Source organism: Lynx canadensis, chromosome F1 (assembly GCF_007474595.2).
Source record: "Lynx canadensis isolate LIC74 chromosome F1, mLynCan4.pri.v2, whole genome shotgun sequence".
NCBI lineage: Eukaryota > Metazoa > Chordata > Mammalia > Carnivora > Felidae > Lynx > Lynx canadensis.
In genome coordinates, this window is record NC_044319.2 from 64367509 (window position 1) to 64393916 (window position 26408).

The 26408-nt window shown below is 62.2% G+C and overlaps 2 protein-coding genes across 2 annotated transcripts; one reads left to right on the forward strand and one right to left on the reverse strand.

The window, feature by feature from the left end:
- The first annotated feature begins 3449 nt into the window (after positions 1-3449).
- Positions 3450-10436, forward strand: IGSF8 (immunoglobulin superfamily member 8). The gene is made up of 7 exons (XM_030302511.1): positions 3450-3683; positions 6733-7110; positions 7795-8256; positions 8603-9010; positions 9213-9626; positions 9906-10036; positions 10200-10436. The coding sequence occupies exons 1-6, from the start codon at positions 3632-3634 to the stop codon at positions 10019-10021; spliced, it is 1830 nt and encodes a 609-aa protein (XP_030158371.1). The 5' UTR covers positions 3450-3631; the 3' UTR covers positions 10022-10036; positions 10200-10436.
- A 3390-nt stretch (positions 10437-13826) lies between these two features.
- Positions 13827-19852, reverse strand: KCNJ9 (potassium inwardly rectifying channel subfamily J member 9). The gene is made up of 3 exons (XM_030302517.1): positions 19673-19852; positions 16594-17459; positions 13827-14158 (listed from the first exon to the last, which is right to left on the reverse strand). Exons 2-3 carry the CDS (start codon positions 17438-17440, stop codon positions 13827-13829), a joined length of 1179 nt encoding a protein of 392 aa, XP_030158377.1. The 5' UTR covers positions 17441-17459; positions 19673-19852.
- Between the last annotated feature and the right edge of the window lie 6556 nt (positions 19853-26408).

Consider the following 26408-nt stretch of genomic DNA (forward strand, 5'->3'; position numbering starts at 1 on the left):
TAGAGTGTGTGTGAGCTAAGGACTACGTGTGTGTGCGAGTGTGTGTGTGTGTGTGTGTGGCGTTCCCTGTGTCTGACGTCTGCCGGGTATGTGTCTCTGTGTCTTTGATGCATTTGTCACGTCTCCAAGGCGCTGCCTGGGTCCACAGCTGGGTCTGTGCTTGTGAGTGCTGGGTCCACGTTTGCCTTCAAGAAGTCACGTCACGGGGGGTCAGAAGCCCAGGCTCTTCCACACCTCAAACAATCCTAGGCTCAAACCTGCATTTGGACAGTAACCAATCCATTTACCTTGGACGTGTTCCTGCACTTCTGTCCGCCTCAGTTTCCTCCCAGGGATAATAATAGCACTAACCTCCCAAGGTTCTGGCCAGGACTAAGGGAGATTAAATCACGCGCCTGGCACAGGTCAAGACACGTTAACCGTCCAGTCTTTGAGCGTGCCTCTCAGAAGACCACGTCTTCGTAGTTGTGCCCATAATGTGTGACACCTCCGTCGGATTAGAAGTCGTCTGTAAAAAGAAATGTTTTAACGTTTATGTATTTTTGAGAGGCAGAGCATGAACAGGAAAGGGGCAGAGCGAGAGGAAGACGCAGAATCCGAAGCAGGCTCCTCCAGGCTCCGAGCTGTCCGCACAGAGCCCAACACCAGGGGTTCGAAGGCACGAGCTGTGAGATGGTGACCTGGGCCAGAGTCCGACCTTTAATGGACTGAGCCACCCAGGCGCCCCCGGATTAGAAGTCGTTTTAAGGCAGATCACGGATCTTAACTATTTTCTGACGACACTCAGTGCAACCCCTTGTTCGTGGGGTTCGTGGGCAGCAGGTGGTGCCACAGGGATGAGGGCCCCCTCCACGCCCACCGGTGCACCCCTCCCCCGTGTCTCTCTGCAATCCCAGGCCCCCTCCCTCCTGTCTCCGCCAGCCTTCCTCCTCTCTCCGCTCACAGCTCCACAAGCGTCAGCCAAGGCGCCAGGTGGGCCTGCGTGGCTTTTTAGGGGCCACCCCGGGAGGGTACAGGGGCCCTCTCCCGTCTACAGGGTGTGTCCCTCCCCCGCAGCGCGGGCGCCTGTGTTGTGTGCATGTGTCTGTGCGTCGCTCTGTCGCGGCGTGTGAGTGACGTCTGCCTCGGTACGAAGCTGCTCTGTGTTTTGGCGGGTGCGGGCGTCCGTCTGCTGCGCGACGCGCCCCGGCGCTGGGCCTGCTCTCCTCCCCCTCAGCGCTGCCGGTTACATAAGCGGGACTCGGGCCTAGGCCCTGGGCGCCCCCTGCTGGCAGCCTCCGGAACTCCCGGTCCAGGGAGGGGCTCGGGGAAGAAACTGGTTCTGCCCTCTCATAACGCTCACATTGGGGGTGGGCTATTACTTGCTTATGGCCTGTCTCCCTGGCACGACCGTATGTTCCCTGAAGGCAGGCGACGGGGTCTGCCACGCTTGTCACAGCATCTCCGGTGCCCAGTACCAGGCCTGGCCTAGTCAGTGTTTGTTGACTAAGTAAGTTTATAGGGTGCAGAAGCTTGAGAAGGGAGACAGTGGGATGTGGGAAGATTTGGGGCTCTGGGGACAGACAGGCCTGAGCTCATCAGACACTGGCCACTTAAAAGCTGTGTGGCCTTGGCGAAGACGCTTAACCTCTCTGAACCTCCAGTTTCTCATCTGTTAAATGACACCATCTGGCAAAATATGCTGCAAAGACTAGAAACGATACCCGGAGGGGCCTACTGTGTAGGCATCCCATAAACGGCATTGGGACGATCGGATGGGATGGGCAACGTCTCCCAGCTCTCAAGCATCAGGAAGGCAGAGTAAATGCACTCTGCTCCCCCCCAAAAGGGAGAGCGGTTTTCCTTTAAAGCTTCCCTATGCCTTTCCGTTTTCACATAGCTCAGTCCCACCCATGGATGGATTTAGGTGAAATGGATCTGGAGAAATCAGGCTGTGAATATCTCAGAGTGGGAGGAAACAGGCACCTGGGCCAGTCCTGGAAGTCTTGGGAGGGAGGGCTGTCCCTTGCTGAGATCCGCATTCTGCTAAAGAGTTTCTCTGATCTCTGAATGTGGCTTCAACTGAGCACCTCCTCTGAGCCAGGCACTGACTGTATCCAGGGAAGATCTGGTCTGACCTCTGTCACTTCCCCTCTTGGGGCCTCAGTTTCCTCCTCTGTAAAAGGACTGGGAGGGCGTGGGGACTGGGAGGGGCATGGGCTGTGGGGTCACTTCCCAGGGCCGGCTCCTTTGACAGCCTACGCTTTGCAGACCTGGCTGTCCCTTCTCCTACCTGGCCCCATCCTTCCTGCACCTGCCCATGCCCCACCTGCTCCGTGGCTGGGAAGAGACCCTCTTCCCATCCTCCCGCCTCCTGGGCAGGCCCCACCGTTCCCAGTGCCAGCGGAGTCCAGCTCTCCTCACTGGAGACAGACTCCTTCATGCAATCGCCTCGCTGCTCCTATAAACGCTAAGCAAAACCTCTCTCAGGAAGCGGTTTAAATAATCATTCAGAAACGAAAACTAAACCCCATAAACACCCTATCTCCTATTCCGTGTCATCTGTGCCAAGAACCTCGTGTACATTATGTCGGTTAATCGTCACAAAAGCGCCTTGGGGTGGATGTCGTCTCAGTCCAGTGTGCCACCAGGGAAACAGGTTGAAGGACGTTAACCAACTGGACGGGATCCCCAACCAGGAAGTGATGGCGCCCAGACGGCGCACCCTCCTAACCCACTCCCTCTGGTTCTGCCCCGAGGGGGTGGCAAACAGGTCTCCCGCGACCTTGTGAGGCCTCGCTGCGCCCTTCAGCCCCAGCCCTCCGCATTCCGGAACTCCTGGGTCCCGCCCATCCTCACTAGAGCGGGGTTTGCAGCGAGGCCTAACGGCCCACGGCAAGTGATTGGATCCTAAGTGCGTGGCCAGTCACCTGACTGACCCCAAGGCCCCCTCACCCAACTCTCAGGAAAAGGCCGGAAGGTGCGGGGCGGTGGGACGATGCGGGGCAGGGATTTGGCTGAGCCCAAGTGCCGCCCCCTGGTGCCGGCCGGGGGTCGGGGCGGAGCCCGGACCCAGGTAGGCGGGTCGGGCCCGGGTCCCGGCGTCGGGGCGGGGCTGAAGTCGGGGCTGGGGCGGAGCCCGGACCGAGAAGGGCGGAGCGGGGCCGGGGTCAGAAGTCAGGTTAGTTCTGGGACCGGGGTCCGGGAGGCTCTGAGCGGGCCCGGGGTCCGGGGTCTGAGGGGGTCCAGGGTCCGGGTACGGAGCGGAGACGGGACGGGTCCAGGGTCCGGGGTCTGGGAGAGTTCGGGATGAGGGGTTGGGGTGGGGCTGGGACCGAGATCGGGGCGGGGCGGGGCTAGGGGCGGGGTGGAGCCCGGGCTCCGGGGCGGGGCCAGGGGCAGGCGGGGTCGGGGCGGGGCTTGGGGCGGGGCGGGGCGGGGCGGGAATGGTCTCCGCGGAAGGAGGGAAAGCGGTAGGAAGAGGAAGGGGGAGGGAGGGGACTTGGAAGCGCCCGCGCCGCTCGGCTCCGTTGCGTGCACCCGCGCCTCGCTGCTCCGCTTCGTGCCCCCTACCCGGGCATGCGCCCCCGAGCCCCCGTCCACTCAGAGCCCGCGCCGACCCCCGGAGCCTCCCCAAAGCCGGCCGCGCAGGATGGGCGCCCTCGGTCTCTCGCCGCGGCTCCCGCTGCTGCTGCTAATGCTGGGTAAGCCGGCCCCCGCCCCGGCCCCCAACCCTGCCGGCAGGTGCCTGCCACCTGGCGCTCGGCCCGGCCCACCTCCCCAGCGTTTCGGGGCCCCTCGCACCCGTTTACTCCGTCAGGGGCGCCTCGAGCCTCCCCGAGCTCGGCGCCCAGCTGCCCGCCGAGCCAGACCCCCAGCTCTAGGCCCCGGGCTGGGGCCCAGTGAGGACCCACCGAGGTGCCACCCCCAGGCCGCGGGGTCGGCCCCACCTCTCAGTCGGCGTACTCAGGTCCTGGGGTCTCTGCGCCCAAATGCTACGTCTCCCTCCGCCTCACACTGAGCTTCAGGCCCAGCTCTGAGTGCCCTCCCTGCGTGGGCAGTGCTCGCCCGTCTTCGTAATTGCCCGGAGTTGGCTGGAGGCCCAGGGGCCGGTTCTGCCCATAATCTTTGAAGTTCAGTCTCCCCTGATGGTTCCCCTCCGCCCCACTTCATCATCTGATGTTTGGGGCACTTCCGCCTCTTACGCCGTCTCCACGCGGGGCGGGGTCTCTCTTTGCCCACTTTCTCTCTCTCAGGTCGCACTTGACTCTGTAGCCCCCCACCGCTGGTCACACCCCCTTAGTCCCCCCACCTTCCCCGCCTCAGGGGAAAGCAGGCTCCATGGAGACTGATGCTGGGATCTCCAAGCACCCTGCATCCGTGGGGGTGGGTGATCATGGCGAGGTGTTCTGGCCACCGCTGGGTGGATGCATCAGGGCCCTGACAGTGCAGTTGTTTTTGGCCTGAACTGGAGGGCTCCCTTAGGAGCTTGTCTGGGGAGGAGCATGGCTTCCAGACAGGGAGGCTGCCTGTACAGATGTTGGGGAGACCCAAGCCCTTGAAGCAAGAAAGAGCACCGCGTGGGGGTGGCCTTGCCACCCGGATTCAAAGCTGCCATAGTCAAGGCGCAGGCTGACGACGTAGCCCCAGCAGCCTGTTTCCAGACCAGAGCCCCACCGCTGTGCCAAGCAGAGCCTCGCCCCTGGCTGCATAGGTCCCTGGGCCCTGGGGAAACAGAATGAGGCCTCTCCTTGGAGCCCTGGGTGGGAGGCAGGAGGGAGTTGCTGTGGGGCCCGGTTGCCTAGCAGTTGGCCCGTTGTCCCCAGTGGGCAGCGTGGAGGGGAAGGGCCCAGAGGAGGTGGGGAGGGGTGGGGCACAGACTTGGAAGAGCCCGCAGAGATCTGCCTGCCCACTGCGTGCGGGTATTTCCATTCATTCCGAAGATGAGGAAAGTGAAGTGACTTGCCCCAGAGAACACATCTAGTGAGCGCTAGGGCTTGGATTCGAACCCAGATCCGATGGACCCCAAAGCAGGTGTCTGCCCCTCCTCCCCGCTCTGGCCTGGGAAGGGAGCTGCCTGGCAGCTGGTTTCCTAAGGCGGCTGGCTGACTTTCCCATGGGGATCTCCAAGCATCAGCAGCTGTGGAGCCAGGAAGGTGGGAGGGGGCCCTTCTGAGCAGAGTCTGCCCGGAGGCCCAAAGGTGTCAGCTCAGCTGTCTCCACCGTCACCTAGATTATGAAATGCCCTAGGGTAGGGCCCTCCTGAGTCACAGGCTCACTCACTGTCAGAATGGAAGCTCTTAGCTCTCCTCCAGTGTGGAAACCAGCTTGGGAGAACAAGGGATGTGTCCATGCAGCTGGGCACGGGGCACGGGGCGCGGGGCTGGGGCCGGGACCCAACCTGCTGAACCCAAGCGACCGCAAGTGCCTCCCTCCTCCCTGGACTCAGCCACAGGAGAGGGCTAAGAGCCCAGCTTCTGGAGGAGCCAGAGAGCAGAGCTTGACCACAAACTTGGTGTTTTTCTCCAGCCTCTGCAGAAAGGCCCTGGGTATGCCCCTGGGAGTGATGGGAATTCTGGTTGGTGAGGTCAGTCTCCCCGGGCCTCTGCTAGGATTTCCCCTTCTTCTTCCCTGGCTTTGTCGCTCTGCAGGGACCTGTGGAAGCCATCTAAGGATAGTAGGATCTTGGTCAAGACATTATACTTCTGCCTGAACTTTTCTCCTGTGTGAAATGGAGGCAGGGGGCTGGCCCAGCCCTCCTTCCTGGAGTTCTGTGATCTTGCCCAGTGGGGCTACGGAAGGACGGATGCAAGGAGAGAAGGAAGAAGCAGATCCCTCCGAGGGCCTCAGGAGTATCTGCTGGGGGCAGCGTAGGGCCTGGAGGTGGGGGCAGCGTGGGGAAGAAGAGAATTTTGGCCTGTCTGAGGAGAGAAAGACACGAAGGGGTGGCCCGAGTTTGCGCCTCCCAACACAGAGGGAACCTTATGTAAATGAATGCACACCGTATGCAAATGAAGGCTTTTGTTAGGGAGTTGGGAGGGGGGGCTTTGTGCATCCCCTGGGTCAGCCTAGAAGATTGGGGGTGGGGCTGGGGGAGCGATCTTCTGCCCCCGGAGGCCAGGGCAGAGGCTGGTTCTTGCCCCATAGGCCTCAGCTGCCTCGGCAGCCCTGTGGGATGGGAGAAGCAGTGAGCTCATGGCACAGCTGGACGGGGCGGGGAGGGCATTGTGTGGTGAGAACTGACTGGGTCTGTGCCCTGTCCTGCTCGGCCCACTGGCTCCATTGTCTGGAGTCCCCTGGTCCAGGTGACACAGCTGAGCCAACCCGCCCTTCTAAGCAAGATTTTGCCAGCTCCCCTCCAACAAAGGAGAGGGACGTGGGGACTCAGAGTCCCTTAGCTGGAAGGCTCCGCTGACCGGGCCCAGAACGCACGAGAGCGGGGAAATGGGGGAGGGAATCCAGGTACAGCTGGAATCAAGGAACGGAAGCAGATAGACTTCTTTCTGCCCGTAGGGGCCTTACTTCTGACCCGCCGGAAATGGGGTGTTTCTGGGTCCCGAGGCAAACCCGGGTCTGTGACCAACTCGAGATCCGGGTGTCTTACCTCCCGGCATCCTTTCCCTGGGTCCCAGCTGGGTCCCAGCCTTCCCCAGGTTTCCGGTCCTTCACTGGGCAGGGGTCAAGAGCGGGGCTGGTAGTGGGCGATGCGGTGGGGACCCAGGCATCTCCGGCATCTCCCGTCCTTCCCTACAGGAGCCGAGTGCTTCGCCCGGGAGGTGCTGGTCCCACAGGGGCCCCTGTACCGCGTGGCTGGCACGGCCGTCTCCATCCCCTGCAACGTCAGTGGCTACGAGGGCCCTGCCCAGCAGGACTTCGAGTGGTTCCTCTACAGGCCTGAGGCCCCAGAGGCCGCGCTGGGCATCGTCAGCACCAGGGATGCCCGTTTCTCCTACGCTGTCTTCGGGCCCCGCGTGGCGGCCGGTGAGGTGCAGGTGCAGCGTCTCCAGGGGGACGCCGTGGTGCTCAGGATCGCCCGCCTACAGGCCCAGGATGCTGGCATTTACGAGTGCTACACCCCGTCCACGGACACCCGCTACCTGGGCAGCTACAGCAGCAAGGTGGAGCTGAGAGGTAGCGGCCCTGGGCGGGGGGCGAGGCCCACCCACGCAGAAGGCGCAGCGTCGGGGCCAGGAGGGACCCGTGTAACCACCCCTCAGGTTTTGCAGCTGGGGAAACTGAGGCCCAAAGGGGTTACGGGACTCGCGCAACATCGCCCACAGGCCGGTGGCCGGTCTGGGCCTCTAACTGAGGTCTCTTCGCTCCAGCTGCTGGCTCTTCCTGCTCTATGGAGCTACCTCCGGGGAAAGGGGGAGCCAGTCCCCTCCATTCCCGGGTGGGGGGAGCCTGCTGGGGTGAATAGAGGCCATTCCTGGAGATTGCAGGATCCAGATCTGGGGGCGGAGGGGGAGGAAGTGGAGGTAGGGTAGGAGGAGTGAGGCCACGTGACATTCTTGCTCTCTTATATTTCTTTGTGTTCTGGGAAGGAGGACAGAGCCACTTTTCTGTAGTTCAGACAGGGGTCGGCTCCACACATACGGGTGAGTAGGCGACGGGCTGGGCTATGAACTTTGACAAGTATTTACCGAGCGCCTGTGGGGTGCCCAGCACCGTCCCTGGCACCACTGGGTTGGAGAAGAGATCACCCGGCCCTGTGGGAGCTCACCACGGTCTATTTCAGGAAGCAGGTGGCACACGGGGAACAGCAACGAGGGCCACCGGCTCCCGGCCCTCCCCCACTCCGGCTGTTCTCTCCAGTTCTTCCAGATGCGCTGCAGGTGTCTGCCACCCCCCCGGGGCCCCGAGGCCGCCAGGCCCCCGCTTCCCCGCCTCGCCTGACGGTGCACGAGGGGCAGGAGCTGGCGCTGGGCTGCCTAGCGCGGACGAGCACGCAGAAGCACACGCACCTGGCCGTGTCCTTCGGGAGAGCGGTGCCCGAGGCGCCCGTAGGGCGAGCGACGCTGCAGGAAGTCGTGGGGCTCCGGCCCGACCTGGCCGTGGAGGCTGGGGCTCCCTATGCCGAGCGGCTGGCTGCAGGGGAGCTGCGGCTGGGCAAGGAGGGGGCTGAGCGCTACCGCATGGTGGTGGGGGGCGCCCAGGCCGAGGACGCGGGCACCTACCACTGCACGGCTGCCGAGTGGATTCAGGATCCCGACGGCACCTGGGCCCAGATCGCGGAGAAGAGAGCTGTCCTGGCCCACGTGGACGTGCAGACGCTGTGTGAGTGCCACGGGCCCACGGTGGGAGCTGGGGGCTGTGGTGTCGCAGTGGGCCCCGTGGCCGAGGGCGGGCACCGGACGGTCCCTGCCCGACTCCAGGGAGCCCGTCTTCCCCAGTGAGCCGTCCCGTTTGCATCACTTCCCTCCCGTGGTGGGTTTTCTCTGCTCCGAAGTTGGGTGTGGAGATGGGAGGGCCACGGCCAAGGGCCGAGAGTCAGGCCCTGGGTGGGCGCCACGGTCCTACCCTGTGACAGTGCCGCTGTCCAGGAGAGAACTACAGATGGGGAGTCGGGAGCTCTGTGCCCCCTGCTGCCTCTGTGACGCCCCTTCCCCGTCCTGTGTTGCAGCCAGCCAGCTGGCAGTGGCCGTGGGGCCCGGGGAACGGCGGATCGGCCCCGGAGAGCCCTTGGAACTGCTGTGCAACGTGTCCGGGGCGCTGCCCCCGCCAGGCCGCCACGCTGCGTACTCTGTGGGCTGGGAGATGGCCCCTGCCGGGGCCCCTGGGCCCGGCCGCCTGGTAGCCCAGCTGGACACAGAGGGTGTGGGCAGCCTGGGCCCCGGCTATGAAGGCCGGCACATCGCCATGGAGAAGGTGGCGTCCAGAACCTACCGGCTCCGGCTGGAGGCCGCCAGGCCAGGTGACGCGGGCACCTACCGCTGCCTGGCCAAGGCTTACGTCCGAGGGTCTGGGGCTCGGCTTCGAGAAGCGGCCAGTGCCCGCTCCCGGCCACTCCCGGTGCACGTGCGGGAGGAAGGTGAGGGGGTGGCTGGGGCCTGGCCAGGGTCCGGGGCTGGTGGGACCTCTTCCTTCTGCTTCTGTGCATCCCCCCCTGCTCCGCCCCGGCTGCTGCCATGCCTCGGTCTCCCCGCTTCTCTTCTTCAGGACTGGGGTGTCGCTCGGACAGCAGTCCCGACCCCACACCCCTCTGACCCCACGTCCTCGTCCTCGTCCTGCAGGCGTGGTGCTGGAGGCCGTGGCCTGGCTGGCGGGAGGCACCGTGTACCGTGGGGAGACGGCCTCCTTGCTCTGCAACATCTCTGTGCGCGGTGGCCCCCCGGGGCTGCGCCTGGCTGCCAGGTGGTGGGTGGAGCGACCCGAGGAAGGGGAGCTTAGCCCTGCACCTGCCCGGCTGGTGGGCGGCGTGGGCCAGGACGGCGTGGCAGAGCTGGGCGTCCGGCCTGGAGGAGGCCCGGTCAGCGTGGAGCTGGTGGGGCCCCGCAGCCACCGGCTGAGGCTGCACGGCCTGGGGCCCGAGGATGAAGGCGTGTACCACTGCGCCCCCAGCGCCTGGGTGCGGCATGCCGACTACAGCTGGTACCAAGCCGGCAGCGCTCGCTCGGGGCCCGTCACGGTGTACCCCTACACGCACGGTGAGTGACCCCCGCCCGCCCCCTGCTTCAGCCGGGGCCCTTGTTCTGCCCCTCCCCTGTGCCCCTCCTGCTCCCGTCCCCCCTTCTCCTGCGTGAAAGCCCGCTTTTGTCCCATTCTGGCCCCAGCATCCCCGCTGAACCTGGTCTGGGAGGAGAGGGCAGGGGCGCCGTCTGGGAATGGAGGAAGGGGGCCCGCGACCCGGCAGCGAGGGCGCTGGGACGCGGGCGTGGCAGGGTAGTGGCACCCCGGGCTGAACAGAGCCGTCCGCTCTCTCCCAGCCCTGGACACCCTGTTTGTGCCCCTGCTGGTGGGTGCTGGGGTCGCCTTAGTCACCGGGGCCACCGTCCTTGGTACCATCACCTGCTGCTTCATGAAGAGGCTTCGAAAACGGTGACCCGCTGCTCCCCAGGTGAGGGCAAAGAACCCCAGACCTTGCTGTCTCCCCCCACCCCGGCCCCGGCCTCCCTGCCACCGCGTGCTGGGGTGAGTGCCCCTCCCCGGCCCTGCCTGGGGGAGAAGCGGGCACCGGAGGGGGCTCTGTCCTTAGCGCACCCCGCGCTCTCTCCCCCCAGTTCTTGCAGGTGTGGACTGTCTTCCAGCCCAGCTCCAAGAGCACCTCTGGCTGCCTGGCTCCCCTCTCCCTCTGTCCCCCCTTCCTTTAATTTATTTGGCCTCCCCAGCCCCCACTCCTCCCTTCCCGGCTCCCCGCTCTGGCCTTCTGTTGTTGATCTCATGCCCATCCCACGGGGAGACCATCCCCTGTCCTAGAATTCGTTTTTCTAAAAGGTGAATAAACTTGTTTTATAGAACCCAGGGCTGGCGTGCCTTCCTGCCCTGGGGCCGAGGGGTGTGGCCAGGCGGTCTGTTGGGGGGCTGATCGCCTATTCTGGACGACTCAGGCCTTCCTTCCCACCATAAACACCATCTGGCCTCTGTGGGCCGAGCCACCCACCCCAGGAGGGGACACCTGGGTCCCATCTGCTGCCCGAGCTGTCAGTGCCCTGCCAATCCCTGTCGGGGCTCCTCCTCGGGGAGGGGAGCACAGAGAGGGGGTGAGTGCACCGAGCCGGGCCCCCTCTCCCAGCCTCCTCCCATGTTGCAGGGTAGGGGCTTCTGATGAGCCCTTTTTTGAGCTCCCCACACCCCTCTGCCTTCTCATTCTTGGTCCTCAGGGTCTCGGACCTGACTCCTCCCATTTTCCCTCCGGGTCTTCCTTATTCTGTGGCTGCGCAGCCCAACAGATGCCCCAGAGCACAGCCCCCTGGGGGGTGGGGAGGAAGGCAGCCAGGGGAGGGCCTGTGTCCACAGAGCCCCCCCATAATGCCCCCCACAGCCTGCCTGTATCCCCCAGGCCTTGGCCCATCTCCCTTCCAGCGCCCCAAGGGCCCCTCAAACTTGTCTTTGCTTCAAGAGTCTCCGATCTGAAAATTCTTAGCTGCCCTGCACCTTCAGGGGCACCCAGTTTACCTCTTTTAATGCAGCTGTTTAAATAGTTATCGAGTTTTCTCGACATTACTAGTTTTCTAAGTGTTATTTTTACAGGAGGGGAAACTGAGGCCCAGAGTCCCAGAGCTAATTAGCGACCGTGTTGGGAGTACAGTCCAGGTCTCCTGACTCCCTGCGCCATGCACGGTGGTGCCCTGAGCGGTCACCGAGTGGCCTGGATACAAACGGCCCGCCCCTCCGGTCCAGACCCCCCCCCCCGCCCGTTTCCCCGAATTAAACCCAGCGACCCTATCCCACACCCCAACCTTTGTTCTTGAGGGGACAGCCGAGGCCAGGGCTCAGGGACCTCATCCTTGACCCGTGGTGACCCAGGTGGCCCTGTGACGTGAGGCAGACGTTTCTCTGAGCGGACCCACACCGGCAGCTCCCTCCGACCCCCTTCCCGGCTTTCCGGAGGCACAGGGGCCCACGGGATCCTGCTTCCCGGCCTGGAATGGAACAGACCGGGGTGCTTTCCTCTGAGGGGTTCAGTCTTTTATTAAAGGACAGGAGCAGGGTGTGGCCAGGACCAAGGGGTGGAGGTCACTGCTGGACCGGTGTCGTGGGAGCACACGCTTGCCTGGACAAACACTCCTCTCCCAGGAGGCCAGCCCCAGGTCCCCTCCACCTCCACCCTGTCCCAAGCTGCCCCTGCTCTCCCCTCGCCGTCCTGCTGGGCTGCCCCCGGCGACTCGGATGACACCAGGCAGGGGGTGGAGGTGGGATGGGAATAGCGTTTCCGGGGGCGGCTGGCCCAGCTGGGTGGACAACAGGCCACAGACACATCCGATGTCTGACCTTCTCGCTTCTCCCTCCAACGGTCACCCACGTGCAATCCCACCTCTTGAGTCAGTTCTACAGGGGATTCAGTCTCGGGCCACTGATGCCCTTTCCCCCCCGCCCCCCCCCCCCCCGCCCCCCGCCGCCCCCAGGACTCCTGACGGCTTCGTCTTCCCCGAACGCCATCTCCAGCTTATCACTGCGGCGCTTCCACTGAGAGGTGAGTTCCTGGGCCCAGGGGTAAACGTGTCAGCCTGCATTTCAGGGTCCCTTTTCCCAGTCGTGATAGCCCATCCTTTATATCCAGTCTCCTCCTGCCGCGACCTTCAGTTTTTCCTCAGCTACTCCTCAGCTTCCCTCAGGTTCTCAGCATTCCTTAGCTACCCTCAGCTCCTCAGCTCAGCTACTCCTCAGCTCAGCTACTCCTCAGCTCAGCTACTCCCCAGCTTCCCTTCAGCTCCCCCTCAGCTACTCCTCAGTTTCTTCTCGGCTCCCCCTCAGCTTCTCCACACTTCCCCTTCAGCCCCCCGTCAACCACCCTTCAGCTCCTCCTCAGCTCAAATGCCCTACCTCCTGACGTGACTTGCAAGTCTATGTAGAGCAGTGGTTCTCAAAGTGTGGCCCCCCTACCAGCAGCATCGGCATGACCTGGGAACTTGCTAGAAATGCAAGTTTTTGGTCTCTACCCCACACCTATCGAGGCCGAAACTCCGGGAGCGGGGCCCAGCCGCCTGCGTTTCCACAAGGTCTGCAGGCGACTCTGATGGACACGCCAGTTTGACAAGTGCTGGCTTACTCGTTCTCTGTCGTTCTCTGGGCCTTACTCAGCCCCCAGCTTTCCGATCACCGAACCCTCCCGCCCTCTGCTCCGAGAGACGGTCGGGTTCCGTTTGAGCCACACCTGGTGCGGTTGCCTCAGGGACACCGTGTCCCGAGGACGGGAACCAGGTCTCCTAGCGCCCGCCCCGCCTGTGCTGGGTCAGTGCTCTGTACCCAACGCACACCCGGTGAGCCCCACCGGTGGCTCCCGGGTCACCGTGCCCCAGGACAAACTCCGCTTTCCCACGGGCCCCTGTACCCTAGCTCGAGCGAACTCACTTTCTAGATCTCTCCTGGCCCCCCTTCTTCCCCAGAGCGTCCCTCTTCCTCTCCTGCCGCTGCAGTGCTATTTATGAGATCTCGTCCCGCTGTCAGAAAATAGCCGTCCCTGCTCCTCCTTCCCCGGGGCCCTGTCTCCCTGCACGTGGGGGCAAGGTCACTCACACCCGGCCGAGCCACCCCCGCAGCCTTCCGCCCTCCTGCTCCGGTCACAGTGGTGGGGGCGGGGCGGGGCGGGCACCCTCGGCCCGGCCCACCTCCGTCCGCCCGGCGTTCTCTCCTCGGGGTCAGCTCGGGCCACCGTGTCCAGCGAGACAGGTCGGCCGCAGCACGGGGAGGCTGGCCGGGGAGGTGAGTGGGGACTAAAACCCAGCCCGCACTCCGCTCCCCAAGCCGTGCCCTCTGGTTCGGGACGGCATCGGTTCCGGAGGGAAAGGGCGCCTTTCCAGAATTCGCACAGAGATGCCCTAGGGCCGAGCAGCGGCCCCGGGCCCGCCACCTGCGTCTGTCCGTCTACCTCCCCGCCGGCGTCCGTCCGTCTGCTCCCGTCTCCCCATCCAGCCCCGCATAGATCCATCCTTCTGTCCATCCAGCCACCCGTGAACAGACGTGAGGGCCGAACACACACAGGCTGGCACGTTACCCGTCCCCACCGTCCGTCCTCCCGAAACCAGGCCCCGCGCCGTCCGCTGGGTTCTGGGCTTGCCATTCTGAGGGGGCTCTCCGGCCTCAGTGCGTCCCCCGGGGGGGCCTTGCCTGCCTCCTCCTCCGCCCGCGCCATCCAGCTCCCAGGTACCGGTGTCTGGCCCTGCCACAGGGGTCTGGAGGAAAACTGGTCACACCTTGGACTCGCTCTCCGGGGGCGGCAGGCAGCCGTTCTGCCCCTTGTCCGCGCCAGCCCCTCCGCCCGCGCCCTCCCCGGCCCCCTCCTCCTCCACCTTCTCATCCAGCCGGCTGGGGACGGACCAGTACAGATGGGCGTCTAGGCGGGCGGCGGCCTCGGCCAGCTCCCGGGCGCTGCACGAGGGTGTGGGCACCTCGAAGGTCTGGTGGAAGCTGGCATAGTCCACCTCGTAGAAGCCGTCCTCCAGCGTGAGCACCGACGTGAACCGGTGGCCCCACAGTACCTCGTCCACCAGGTAGGAGCTCCGAGCTTGGCAGGTCATTCCTGCGGGGAGGGACGCGGGGAGGGACGCGGGTCGGGGCCGGGGCGGGGCCGGGGCGGGGCCGGGGCGGGGATCCCAGCCCCAGGCTTCCCTCTCCTGCCTCTCATTCCACGACCCTATTCCACACCCTTCTCTCTGTCCCTCCCCACCCCTCTTTGGCCCAGCCCATCTTCTCCCCCTTCTCCACCCCTGTACCCGCCCAGCTCCCCCCTCTTCTGCATCCGCCCTCGCCCTCGCTCTCTGGACCCCCAGCCCACGCTCTCCCCTCCTCCCTGTGGGAGGTGCCCCATCAGAGAAGCTTAACCTTGACACCGACCTCGGGGACCATCTATCCAACTTCCCTCTGCACACAGGCCGTCCCACTGGAGCCCGACGACGGGCATCGAGCTTCTCCTTCCCACTACCCGGGATGGGGCGCTCACCGCCTCACAAGCGTTGACGCCCCGAACAGGTTGTTTCTAATAAGAGCTAAACTCTGCCGCTGGCCATTTCACACCCCTTCAAGTATCTGAAAACAGGGGCCTCGGGGCCCATCACGTCTTTTCTTCAGGCTGCACATCCCTGGCTCCCTCCATCCTTCCTCATGCGACCTGGCTCCCCCCGATCTTGCCGTCTTGATTGCAAACCTGAATGGCCGAGGGGACCCCTTTCGGCACTTTGAGCGTGATACGTGTCCGGCTGTGGCCCGCGCCACGCATGGAGAGGGCTCACCACCTCTCTCCCGGCCATGAGGCTGTCGCTAATAGGGCCCAAGACTACGTTACATAAGCGTTTTTGGAAGCTGGATCACACTGCCGCAACATTAAGCCTGTGGCCAACTGAAACCCCCGGTTTTTTTTCGCCCCAGCTCTTCAATGCGGTGCTTACATAAGTGATTTTTTTAAAGCCTAAATGTAGAATTTTATATTTATTCCTTTTAAATGTCATCTCGTTGGGCTTTGGCTCATTTTACTTGGCTTTTCAAAAGCGTTTTGAATCCTGACTCTCTCACCCAAAATATTACCGTCCTCTCCAGCTCTGTCTCTCTAGAAACGTCGGACGAGCTCCCCTCCCGATCTCCTCCACGCCACCCTCCCCAGTCCTGCTCGCCCTGGGGCTGTGTCCCGTCTTCCCTGGCGGGTTGGCACACCCATCAGGGCAGGCGACCCTCCCCTAGGGTCTCTCCCCCAGCTCCTGTCCACTTCAGAACAAGGGGGAACGGGAGACGGAACGTTAGCTAGCCAGGGACCGGCTCTCCACATTGCAAGCACTGCCCTGAGACACCTTGGGGACACTGGCATTCTGACTCCTCTGGCGAAGGTGGAATAGGAAGTGTCCAGTGGGGGAGGGGAAGAAGAGGCAGAAGGGACCCTGGGGGGAGAGCAGCTGTGAGGCAGGGAGGGCGCAGCAGGGACCCCTCTCCTTAGGGCTGTTGCTCAGGGCCCGGCAGGCGAGTGACAAGTGGCTGGACAGCAAGGAACGGGACCGGGGTGAGGAGGGGAAGGGGCAAGGGCTAAGGCAAGCATGGCGGGAGGGGGGGGGGCGGTGAGGAAGCCACGGGGGGCACGGGGGCGGAGGGTGGTGCAATAAAGGCTTGGCAGGAAGGGCCAGGAAAGGGGTTTGAGGGCACCAGCCTGGGAAGCCGGCAGAGGCCGCCGCGCAGGCCATACCCCGCAGCCTTCTGCGGTTTTCGTACCCTCCTCCGGCTTCCAGATCTGAGGCCTGGAAGGACCTCATCTGCGCCCCTGCGCTGGCCTCTTCCTACCTGCTCCCAAACCCTTCACTATGTAGGCCTGAGTCGAAGGTCCGGACATCACCCAGGCAGGGGGTGTTGACAGCTCCTTCTGGAAAGGGGCTAGCAATGCTAAGATCATCTGGTTCCTTGGTCAGTGGAAGTCGAGAGTCCTCGGATGGCTGGGGAAACTGAGGCAGAAGTGAGCCCAGCTGTCAGCCTGCTCCTAAGCTCCAGCCCAGGAATGGCTCAAGCCACGGAAGGCCCTCGCCACCAAGTTCAGGGGTCCGGACCCTCTCAGCGATGGAGAAAGCCCTGAAGGTACCCCTTCTTCCACCTTCCAATTCTGGACCACCAAACCCTGGAGCCGGGTTACCCCTGCCCTATCCGCTTATTACACCCGCGACTATGGACACCCGTCTCAACCTCTCCTCGCCGCGCAATGTCCCGTCTGGAAAATGGGCACGGTAAGGAGAACGGGCCCTCCCGGGGTCAGGAGCGTCGCCGGGACCAGAGGACCTCGGGGCCGCGCGGGCCACGCAGCAAGTGTGAGCTCCGCGACCGTGCCGCCACCCCCACCCCGCTCCCGGTGACCCCGACCTCGCGGCCCCCCCGGGGGGGGCGGCCCTCCGTCCGGCCCGCCCCCGCACCACCCCCGGTCCCTCCCCGGCCCCCCCCGCACCACCCCCGGTCCCTCCCCGGCCCCCCCCCCCCGCGCCTGCGCACCAGTGGCCTCCACCATGCCCTCGAGGATGACGACGATCTCGAAGTCGTCCCTCTCCAGGGCGCGGCGCGACGCCTCCCAGAACGGGCTGGCGGCGTCGATCTCGTGGCTGATGACGAGCGGCGACACGAGGAAGAGGCGGTCGTCGCCCGTGTCGAAGCCCACGCTCAGGTCGGTCTGGTGCAGCGGGATGAACTCGCCCTCCAGCGTCTGGCGCGAGCGGATGAGCTTGGCACGGATGGAGGCCTCGACGATGTGCGACGAGCGCAGGTCGCCCACGCGGAACATGAGGCACAGGCGCCCGTCGCGCAGCGACACCACGGCGTGCGACGAGAAGACGAGCGTGGCGGCGCGCTTGTTGGGCTGCGAGATCTTGACGAACATGCAGCCCACCATGAAGGCGTTCACCATGGAGCCCAGGATGGCCTGCAGCAGCAGCAGCGCGATGCCCTCGGGGCACTGGTCGGTGATGACGCGGTGCCCGTAGCCGATGGTGGTCTCCGTCTCGATGGAGAACAGGAAGGCGGCCACGAAGCCGTTGAGGTTGTTGACGCACGGCGTCCACGCCGCGTCGCCCAGGTGCTCCAGGTCGCCGCGGCCGTAGGCCACCAGCCACCAGATGGCGCCGAAGAAGAGCCAGGTGAGCGCGTAGGCGAGCACGAAGAAGAGCAGGCTGAGGCGCCACTGCAGGTCGGCCAGCGTGGTGAACAGGTCGGTCAGGTAGCGGCCCGGCTCGCGCACGTTGCCCTGCTGCACGTTGCACCTGCCGTCCTTCTCCACGTAGCGCTGGCGGCCGCGGCGGCGCGGCGGCTCGGGGCCCGGGGAGCGGGGGGCGCCGGCCCGCGCCATGGCGGCGGCCGCAGGGGGCCTGCGGGACGGGAGCGCCGAGCCTCAGACCCCGCCGGCCGGCTCTAGGGGGCGGGGGTGGGGGGTGGGGCGCCCCGCGGTCCCCGCCCCGCCCCCAGCCCCAGCCCCGCCCCCAGACTCAGACACAGCCCCGCCCCCAGCCCGGGGCGCCCCGCGGCCCCCGCCCCGCCCCCAGACGCAGCCCCAGCCCCGCCCCCAGCCCGGGACGCCCCGCGGCCCCCGCCCCGCCCCCAGACCCGCCCTCAGACACAGCCCCGCCCCGCCCCCAGCCCCAGCCCCGCCCCCAGCCCGGGGCGCCCCGCGGCCCCCACCCTGGGGCGCGGTGGGGGGCTGCCTCACACCCTAAGCCGGCCCACTGCCCTTCCCCCCCACCGGGCAAGGACCCCGGCCCCGAGGACCGTCCCCCCTCCCCCCCTCCGCTCCGCGCGCGCCCCAGACTGCGCGGGCCCCGTGCCCTCCACCCCCACCGTCCCGTCCCAAGTTCACCGCCCCCCCTCCCAACCCCGCACGCAGCCCTCCTCCTTGGCCCTCGCGCCCCTCGCTCGCTCCGCCCCCTCCCACATCTGTCGTCTTCCCCCCCATCTGTCGTCTCCCTCCCCCCCCCCCCCCGCTGCTGCCCGAGAAGACGTGGAAGGGGCGGAAGGTCAGGGCAGCATCTCCAGGGGGCAGGGGCTGAACGTTCCCACGTTAGGACGTTCCCACTGGCAGTCCTCCCGGAGGACTGAGCCCGCTCATCGCTGATGGGTGTCAGCCCCACGTCCCCCGGGTTCGTTCCACCGTGGGGACGGCCTGAAAAGGGGCAGCAGGGCTGCAGGGTATGAGATCAACACGGACCGCCGGGGTAGAGGAAGCACAAAGTTCACGAGGAGTTAGGCTGGTATACCCCTCTAGTCCCCGTCCCCCCTCGAGCCCCGTTCAGTCGGATCCAGTGCAGCACTAAGCACCCACATTTACCTCCCCGCTCCCTCCCGTTCTTTGGCGGCAGACTCCCACTGGCTACCCTAAGCACAGCCCCCCCACCATATGGCCCAGAGCTCACATTCCAAGGGAAGCCCACCTGATCTCGCTTCAGATTCTTCCCCCCAGGAGCAATCTGGGCTGCAGTGTGCTGAGAGAGAGGTCCAGAGCCCCTCCCCCGGCCCCAGACCCCTGCAAGGAAAGCTTTAGAAGAAGGACGTGGTCCTGTTCAACCTTCCCTTCTTCCTGGGACTCGTTCTCTCCGCCCACTCCGGGGAAACCTGGGTTGGCTGGGATGGGGGAGGGGCGGCTGGACAGGAGGAAGGCGACAAGGATCACAGATGGCCTGGATGTTTGACCAAGGCCCCGGGGAGAGACTGCTCGGATATACAACTCCAATCCCGGCGCTCCACAATTTAAGTTCTGGAATGAGGTGTTCGGCTGGAGTGTGTGTGTGTGTGTGTGTGTGTGTGTGTGTGTGTTTGGGGTAGAGGGCAGGAGGAAAAATAAAAAAAAGATGCCTTGGAACTTAGGGACGCCTCCCCCACATTGATTTTCCAAGAGGAGTCAGGGGACACAGGGCCCAGTGCAGATCAGGGTCTTTCCCTCCCCCCACAATGAGCTTCCCTTTCCCTCCTCGAAGCCAGGGATGCCCGCTAGAAGTTCTCTCTAAGCACTGACTGGCTCAGAGACCCCAAGTCATGCAAAAAAGTACCTGGTTCCCACTTTTCCTAGCGTCAGCCCCAGGGAGGCTTCCAGATGTTCTCTCGGGTTCTTAGGTCATCTGAGCCCCCATCTGCCTGCTTAGGCAGACCTCTCTGCACAGGGGTGGGCAGGAACCCCAGGGTCGGATCACCCCCAGAGTTCTCTTGCTTCCCACCGCCCCAGGGATCTAGGCGAGCCTTACTTCGTGTCCCCTCGCCTGTCTTCCTGGGCGGAGGTTGCATATTTCTCAGTGGGGAGGTAAAGGCGTGAAATAGACCTGATTTCTGCACCTTCCCTCCAGAGACTCCTGTTCCTCCAGCTTACTCCTTGTTTCTTGTGCATGCTGTGACCCCTGTCCAGAAGACCCCAGTGCCACATTTTCCTGGATCTCCCTTTCTCCCCCTGCGGAGTGCTGGCCAGCAGGGGGGGGGGGATTTATTTTTTGGAAGGGGCTCTGGTGCAAGCTCCCTCAGGAAGGAGCTGTTCCCAAGCCCCCGCTTGCCTTGGATTTAGGGGCCCAAGCCCCAGCCCCCCCCCCGCAACTCAACTCACAGCGCGTGGAGAGGAGAGTAGCCGGCAGCAGAGACCCCTGGGGGGTAGCGTCCATGCCCCTGACACCACCCCTTCCCCGGCCCCCCTGGAGGGTGGGAGCCACAGGACACCGCTGTTCCTCCTAAACGTAGCGGCAGCTCCGACTAGGGCTGGCCGTCCGTGTCATCCTCACTTCCCAGGCTCCCCTGCTCCTCTCCTGTTTCCACAGCAACCAGTCTGGCGACAGCTCTAGAGCATCCCCCTCCCCTCCCCAGTCCTGGGTACCACTAGAGGCTGAGCCACACGCCACAGCTATTTTTAGCCCGAGTCCCTCCTCCTGGACAACTCAGAGCTCGCCTCCTCACCCCCTCAGGAAAAAAAAAAAAAAAAAAAAGAGAAGAGGAGAAAGCTGGCACGCTCCCTGAGAAGCTTCTTGCTCTGCGAAAATACGGGCCCTGGCGTGTTTGGGAATAAGGCGTTTGATCTCCTGGGGATCCGAGCCCCCCACCCCCACCCCCGGGAGCTGACATCTCATCACCTCCAGCAGGGGTCTCTGGGTGCAGGCATGACCCTCAGGCAGGCACCATCATGTCGCCCCCTTTCGGAGAGGCCATCCCGATCCAGGAGGAGATCGCTAGAGAGAAAAGAGGTCCACCCGAGGAAGGGAGGCGGGGTCAGGGGCTCTAATCTTTGTCACTGGTTTATGGCGTGACCCAAGGAGTTGCTTCCTTCCTTGAACCACCAGCGATCCACTTTTCACAGGGTACGGACGCGGACAAACCTCCCCTTTGAACCTGCTTCACGGGGTGTGCGGATCACACGAGGCAACCCAGATAGAAGGGCTTTAAAGCGTATTTTGCTACTAGCGAAAAGTCTGGAAACAACGCAAACGTCCAACGGAGAGAAAATCCTAGGTGAGGGCTTAAAACTCTCCGTGCGACAAACTTCCGCAGAGCCCGGGTGCTGGGCAAAGTGCTAGGTGGGGGTGGTTACAGAAATGACACCTGGTCGCTGCCCACGAGGAGCACGTGGTCCAGTGGGGGAGAAAGACAGGCAGACACAGAACGCGAGTATCACTACCGATAATTCCTTGAGCGCCAGCTATGACCTGGCCACACACCTCCTCTAAAGACCCCGGGAGACACCCTCCGAGAGGGGTATGGGGTTCTCCGTTTAGGGACGAGACACTAAAGGAGAAAGGGGAAGAGAGTTGCCAAGCGTCACAGAGGCAGAGAGAGCGGTCACAGTCCTCCACGTGTGTCCCCGGCTCACTGCGGGGCCGGGAAGATGTAGAAACGGACACTGGAGGCTTAGAAGTTGCTGGAATGATCTGGGGAGGTGGAGAAGGTGGTGACTGAGTAGTATAATCTCGGGAGGCAGTGTCCCGGGTTCAAGTCCCGGCTCTGTCCGCTGCTAGCTAGGTGACTTCGAGCAAGTTACTTGACCTCTCTGATCGCTTTCTTCACCCGAGAAATGAGAATTATCCATCTCCAAGAGAGTATCCTCCTTTTGGGGGTTGTCGTGAGGCAGCGCCTGGCACCTTGTAAATGCTTCGCAGATGCTGGCTACATCTCTCTTCTCCTTGTTACCCTCATCCGGGGCATCTCCTGATACCCCACCCTGCTCCTCCTTCCTCTGTTTCGGTGCCACCCAGTGAGGCCTGCAGGGGGCGCTGCGGGTACACCGCCCTCCTCTCCCCAGCCCTCCTGCCCACGTTTCTTGTTCCAAGTGGAAATACCGAGTTTTCAGCCCGAGATTGGCATCAGGAGGGCTGTTAAAGCCCCAGTCAACATCCCCGTCTCCTGGGCCCGGCCCTGTCACCTGAGCCTTGGGACTGCTAGCCTGCCCTTCTCTGTCCTGCCAAGCAGCTGCTCACGTTGGTTCTGCTGTGCCAGGAGCTCAGAGGGAGGAAACCGGACCCCTGGGCAAGAGAGCATTTGCATAGAACTGGCCCCATTTCCTGAGTGGGGGGGGCGTCACAGGGCTGGCGGGCCCATGCGGCGGGTGTCAGCCAGCCCCCTGCCTCAGTCCCGCTGACCACCACCCGGCCCCTGAGGTGCCTCCCCCCTCTCCCCAGTGCAGGTCCTGGACTTCACCTGGTCTCTAACTTCAATCCCTTGTTTCTCATTGAGCTTGAGCAGAGGGAGGGAATCAAGTTTTCTTGGGTTCCAGGGTGCGAGATCCCAGCTTTCTGGTATCCCGACAGGGAAAGCAACTTTATGAGGAATTGGTAAAACATGTCAGTACAGTGGTGATGGTGGGAGACTGGGTTTGGAACTTGAGAATGTTGAGGGCGGGAGGGGCACGGCCAGGGCCACGTAGGTGGTCCACAAAGAACCTCGTTACAAGGTAGAGAAAGGAGCCCGCTCTGGGCAGGTGCATTCCTTATGGCATGTGGCTTGGAGAGTAAGTGGTACTTTGGGGCAAAAATAAAAATAAAAAGGGGAATCCTTCTAGTAGATACAGCTCTGAGCCAGGGTGCAAGGATTGGCAAGCCGAATGCCGTTCAGTTCTCAGCTTGCCCCCTCAGTGAGTGCCTTTGTGCAGTCCACAGCCTGTACAGCTGTATGTGGGAGCCCTGGGACCAACCAGTCTGGGAAGGTTTCCTTGAACGAGATCATGAGACTTCTTGGGTAAAATCTTGGAGGTGGGAGAGGAAGTATGATGGGAAAACAGGAGATGGTTGAGGATATGAATTTAGTGGAGCAGGGAGGCCAATCTGGCAGAAACGATAACAATTGTCATAAATTCAAGGGAGCTGGGGCCCGAGAAAACTCAGAGCAGAGGGAGAATACGATTGAAGCAGTGGATGCGGGTGGAGGTCAGAGTGAATGCGGGGAGGGGAGCAGAGCACAGCACCAGGACAGGGGGGACCCCACTGGGCACCCCAGGCTGAGGCACATCCTGGCCTTCTGGCTCTTTCCAGCACAGCTAGGGGATCAGAGCCTTCTCATCAACAGGTCTATCTTGCTTGATAGGATTGGTGCAGATTGCTCAGGATTTAAAAGTCCTGGCATTTAGAGGTGGTCCAGGATTAGTCCTCACCTTCCAGGTCTGGGATGGGTCCTTAGGCAGGACTAAGACCAGGCATCCCAGCTCCTGGTCCCTGGTTGTTTCTTTATTCCCTGTAGTCTCCCCGCTACCACAGTGTATTGGGTGTCAGTGGGATTTTAATCCGTGGGACCCAACTGGAAAGATACGAGAGGAGCCACCTCGTTAAAGAAATTCTGGGAAGACTCCGTTAGCGATGTGATCAAGCACCCCTCAACTTCCGTCCTATAAATGTGGGTTTATGTACACTGCATTTCGCGGAGGGAGGGGGTGTGTATACCTAAACAATAATCCTTTAGTGGCTGGGGCGATGTAGCCTCGTCCCTCCGTCTCGCGGTCCTCTGTGGTCTCGATCATCCGGCTACGAGGTGCCCGCTACTGATGGAAATTCGTTGAGCTCAAATGTTGCTCGGAGCCCCGTAGTGTGCAATGCAATCAATCGTCTCCACTCTTTCCAGAGCAAGGTCAAAGAGGAGACGAGGCCGAAGTCGGAAGGAATGAATCTGAAAGGAGCAATCGAGAAGACAGTTGGCTACACTGAGAGAAGAGGGGAGGTCTTCAGAGAAAGATGGTTCCCCTACCCACCACGGAGGGGTGGTCCAGAATTAGTCCTCACTTCACGGGGAACGGATGGGTCCCAGGAGAAGGTGGTGGTCATGGATGTCACAACCGTGGCAAATTTTTCATACTAACCTGCGTGCCTGTTGACAAGATTACCTACGCAAATTCACTCTAGTGAGAGGAGCTTTGGAGCCAAACACGTGTGGATTCAGGTTCTGAAACTAACACCTTCTAACTATGTAACCATAGGCAAGGCAAGCCACTTCACCTCTCGGAGCCTCGGTTTCCCCATCTCAAGTGATATACGTATCTTCTATCATAAACACTCACAAATACCAATTCCCTATGTCCTTTATCATGGGTTCCCTATTGGGCTCCTAGTGACTATTCTAGGACTTTTTTTTTTTTTTTTGTAATGTAAGCCTTACACCCAGCATGGGGCTTGAACTCACAACTTGGAGATCAAGAGTTGCATGGTCTACCGACTGAGCCAGCCAGGCGCCCTTAGGACCTCTTTTCCGTAAAAAGATTTGAGAAAGTGAGAACTGTTGTTCGACAACATCTACAAAGGAATATATGCGATGGGTGCATGTGTATATATGTTGTAACACATGACTTAAGGACAAAAACTCCATTTAAGTCACTCTTTTAAAAGTAGAAAACCACAGTTCCATTTGAGCTATCTGTACTTTTCCACGGTCTTGCACCCTTGCTGTTCTAGAACTTCTGAGCTCTTTCTAGTTGCCCGGTCCCGCCCCACACCGTGATTTTTAGCAGATGGCTCTTCTGCTTTCCAGGGAAGGTGCAGGCCATTTGGAAAGAACTCCTCCAGAGACCTCTCCTTCACCACGAGATATCTCTTCTGCTCCCATCCTTGGCTCTTTCCTCCCTGGCCTCTCTGAGGCATACCCTAAAAGCCTAAAAGCGTCGAGCTGAGGAGCTTGGACCGTGCCCAGGAAGCAAGGGGCACCCTGTTTGGGGGTTGACAGAGGGGTGCAGGGACTGACATGGTGAAAACAGGTTGTCTCTTCCTTTGAGAATGGAGAGAAGGGGGAAGGGTGGGTCCAGGGCCTGGGCTGTCAGTGATCTTCCTGATCCTAGCTGTGGCCATGAAATGAAAAGGGACATCCTAGAGAAATATAACAGAGAGACCTGGCAGGATTTGGTGGCTTAATTGACGTGTCAAGGGGTGGAGCAGAGGGAAGGGTGAAGAGGTGAAGAGTGGAGATCAGTTTCAGTTTTTAGATCTGATCGACAGGGAGGGGCGCCTGGGTGGCTCAGTCGGTTAAGCCTCTGGCTCTTGATTTCAGCTCAGGACGAGATCTAACAGGTCATGAGCTCGAGCCCCACATTGGGCTCTGCACTGAGAGCATGGAGGCTGCTTGGAATCCCCTCTCTCCCTCTCTCTCTGCCCCTTCCCTGCTCATGTGTCTCCCCCTTCTCAAAATAAACCAATAAGCTTAAAAAAAATGTGATTGACCGGGAGAAACACAGAAATAAAGAAGTCACGAGGGCTGCCAGCCTTGAGGAGGAAGAAGATGAGTTCGGTTTGGGGCCTGTCCGGGCGGAGTGGAAATCCCCCGCCAGCAGCTGGAACTGAGATGCTCTAAAGAAAGCCCAAGGCTGAACACAGAGATCTGAGTGTAACTTGGAGATGAGAGCCAGAGCGACGTCAGTGATGAAGGCTCCACCTCAGACACAGAAAGAGATCAAGGACACGAAGAGAACACAGGACCAACCCTTCGGCATTGGAGGAGCGAGCGGCTGTAGGTTTGGGTGCGCAGGGCCAGTGGAGGCGGATGGGGCTGGAAGGACACCAGGTCTAAGTCATAGCGGGCCTTCTGTCCCACGGCGAAGAATCTGGATTTTACTTCTGGCCGACGGGCAGCCACTGAAGGCTTTTACATTGGGAAGGGACACAGTCAGGTTTGTGTTTCAGAGAGCTGGTACCTTACAGGTGTTCAGCCTTAAATGTAGGAGTTCATGATCCGCAGGATTGTTCGAGTGACGGAAACTGGAGGTGGGGATGCTCGTGAGAGGGCAGCTGCAGAGATCCTGGCCAGAGAGGGGCGGTGTCCTGGGGCACAGCTGAAGGATGCGGCAGAGAGGAGGGGGCAGGCTCTGGTTAGCTCAGATGAGGTGAGAAGGAGAAAAGAATCAAGGCTCTGGCATTGCGGTCTGCTGGCCCCTCCCTCCAAACCATCTCGCTCACCTCCAGATTTATCTTCCAAAAATTCTGCCAGGGCTTCGTCTGTCCTCGGCCCAAGACTTTGCCTCCAGGAACCCAGAGCTGACCCCCCAGCTGGCACCGTCCTCTCTTTCCCCAACACAGACACCTCACCTGTGGTGCCTGGCTTGCGGCCCACCTCCCTCCCCCAGGGGGGCTAGTTCAAATGTACATTTACCCAGCGTACGGCTTTTAGAGGCAGAACTAAACTAAAACGTTTCAGGTTTCTTTGCTTTTGTTTGTTTTTTTTTTTTTTCCAAGATGTATATCAACTCAAGATGGTAATGCCGGTTACTGATTAATAGTTAAATATCTAAATATCTATGATGAACCAAAATGGGGAACTGATTCTTTCCTTAATAAATGCCCAGGGGGGGAGCCTGTGGATTGGAACCCCTGGAAGCACGGATTCGGATACTGAGAGCAGTCCTTGGTGACGGCGGGGTTGAGAAGAACTGGGCCCGTGTGCCGCCGTTTCCCAAGCAGACTTGTATTTCCATGTGTCCCGGGGACTTGGTGACTGCGTTCCTTCTGCCTCGGACGCCCTGCGCATCATCTCCCAGGACCTGAATCCTCTGCGCTCTTCAGGGCGCTTATCAGATGCCCCACATCTGCCAGGACCCCCTAAGTAGAGGGACGCGGCCCCCTCTGCGGCCTCCAGCGCCTCGCACCTGCGCCGCGCGCCCCGCCGCGTCGCGGCTCCGGGACCCGGCGGGCTGCTGGCGGGGAGGCTGGTCCGCGCACTCGGCCCCCGGGACCTCACGCAGTGCTTAGGGCCCGGTGACCGGCAGAGGGATAGCGCGCCGGAGCCCAGCCCCAGCCAGCCCCTTGGCGCTGCGCGCAGGGCCACCGGGCCGTCCCGAGTTCATTTCCAGCTCATTAACTCGGCCCGGCCCGCCCCCCGCGCCCGCTCCCCGT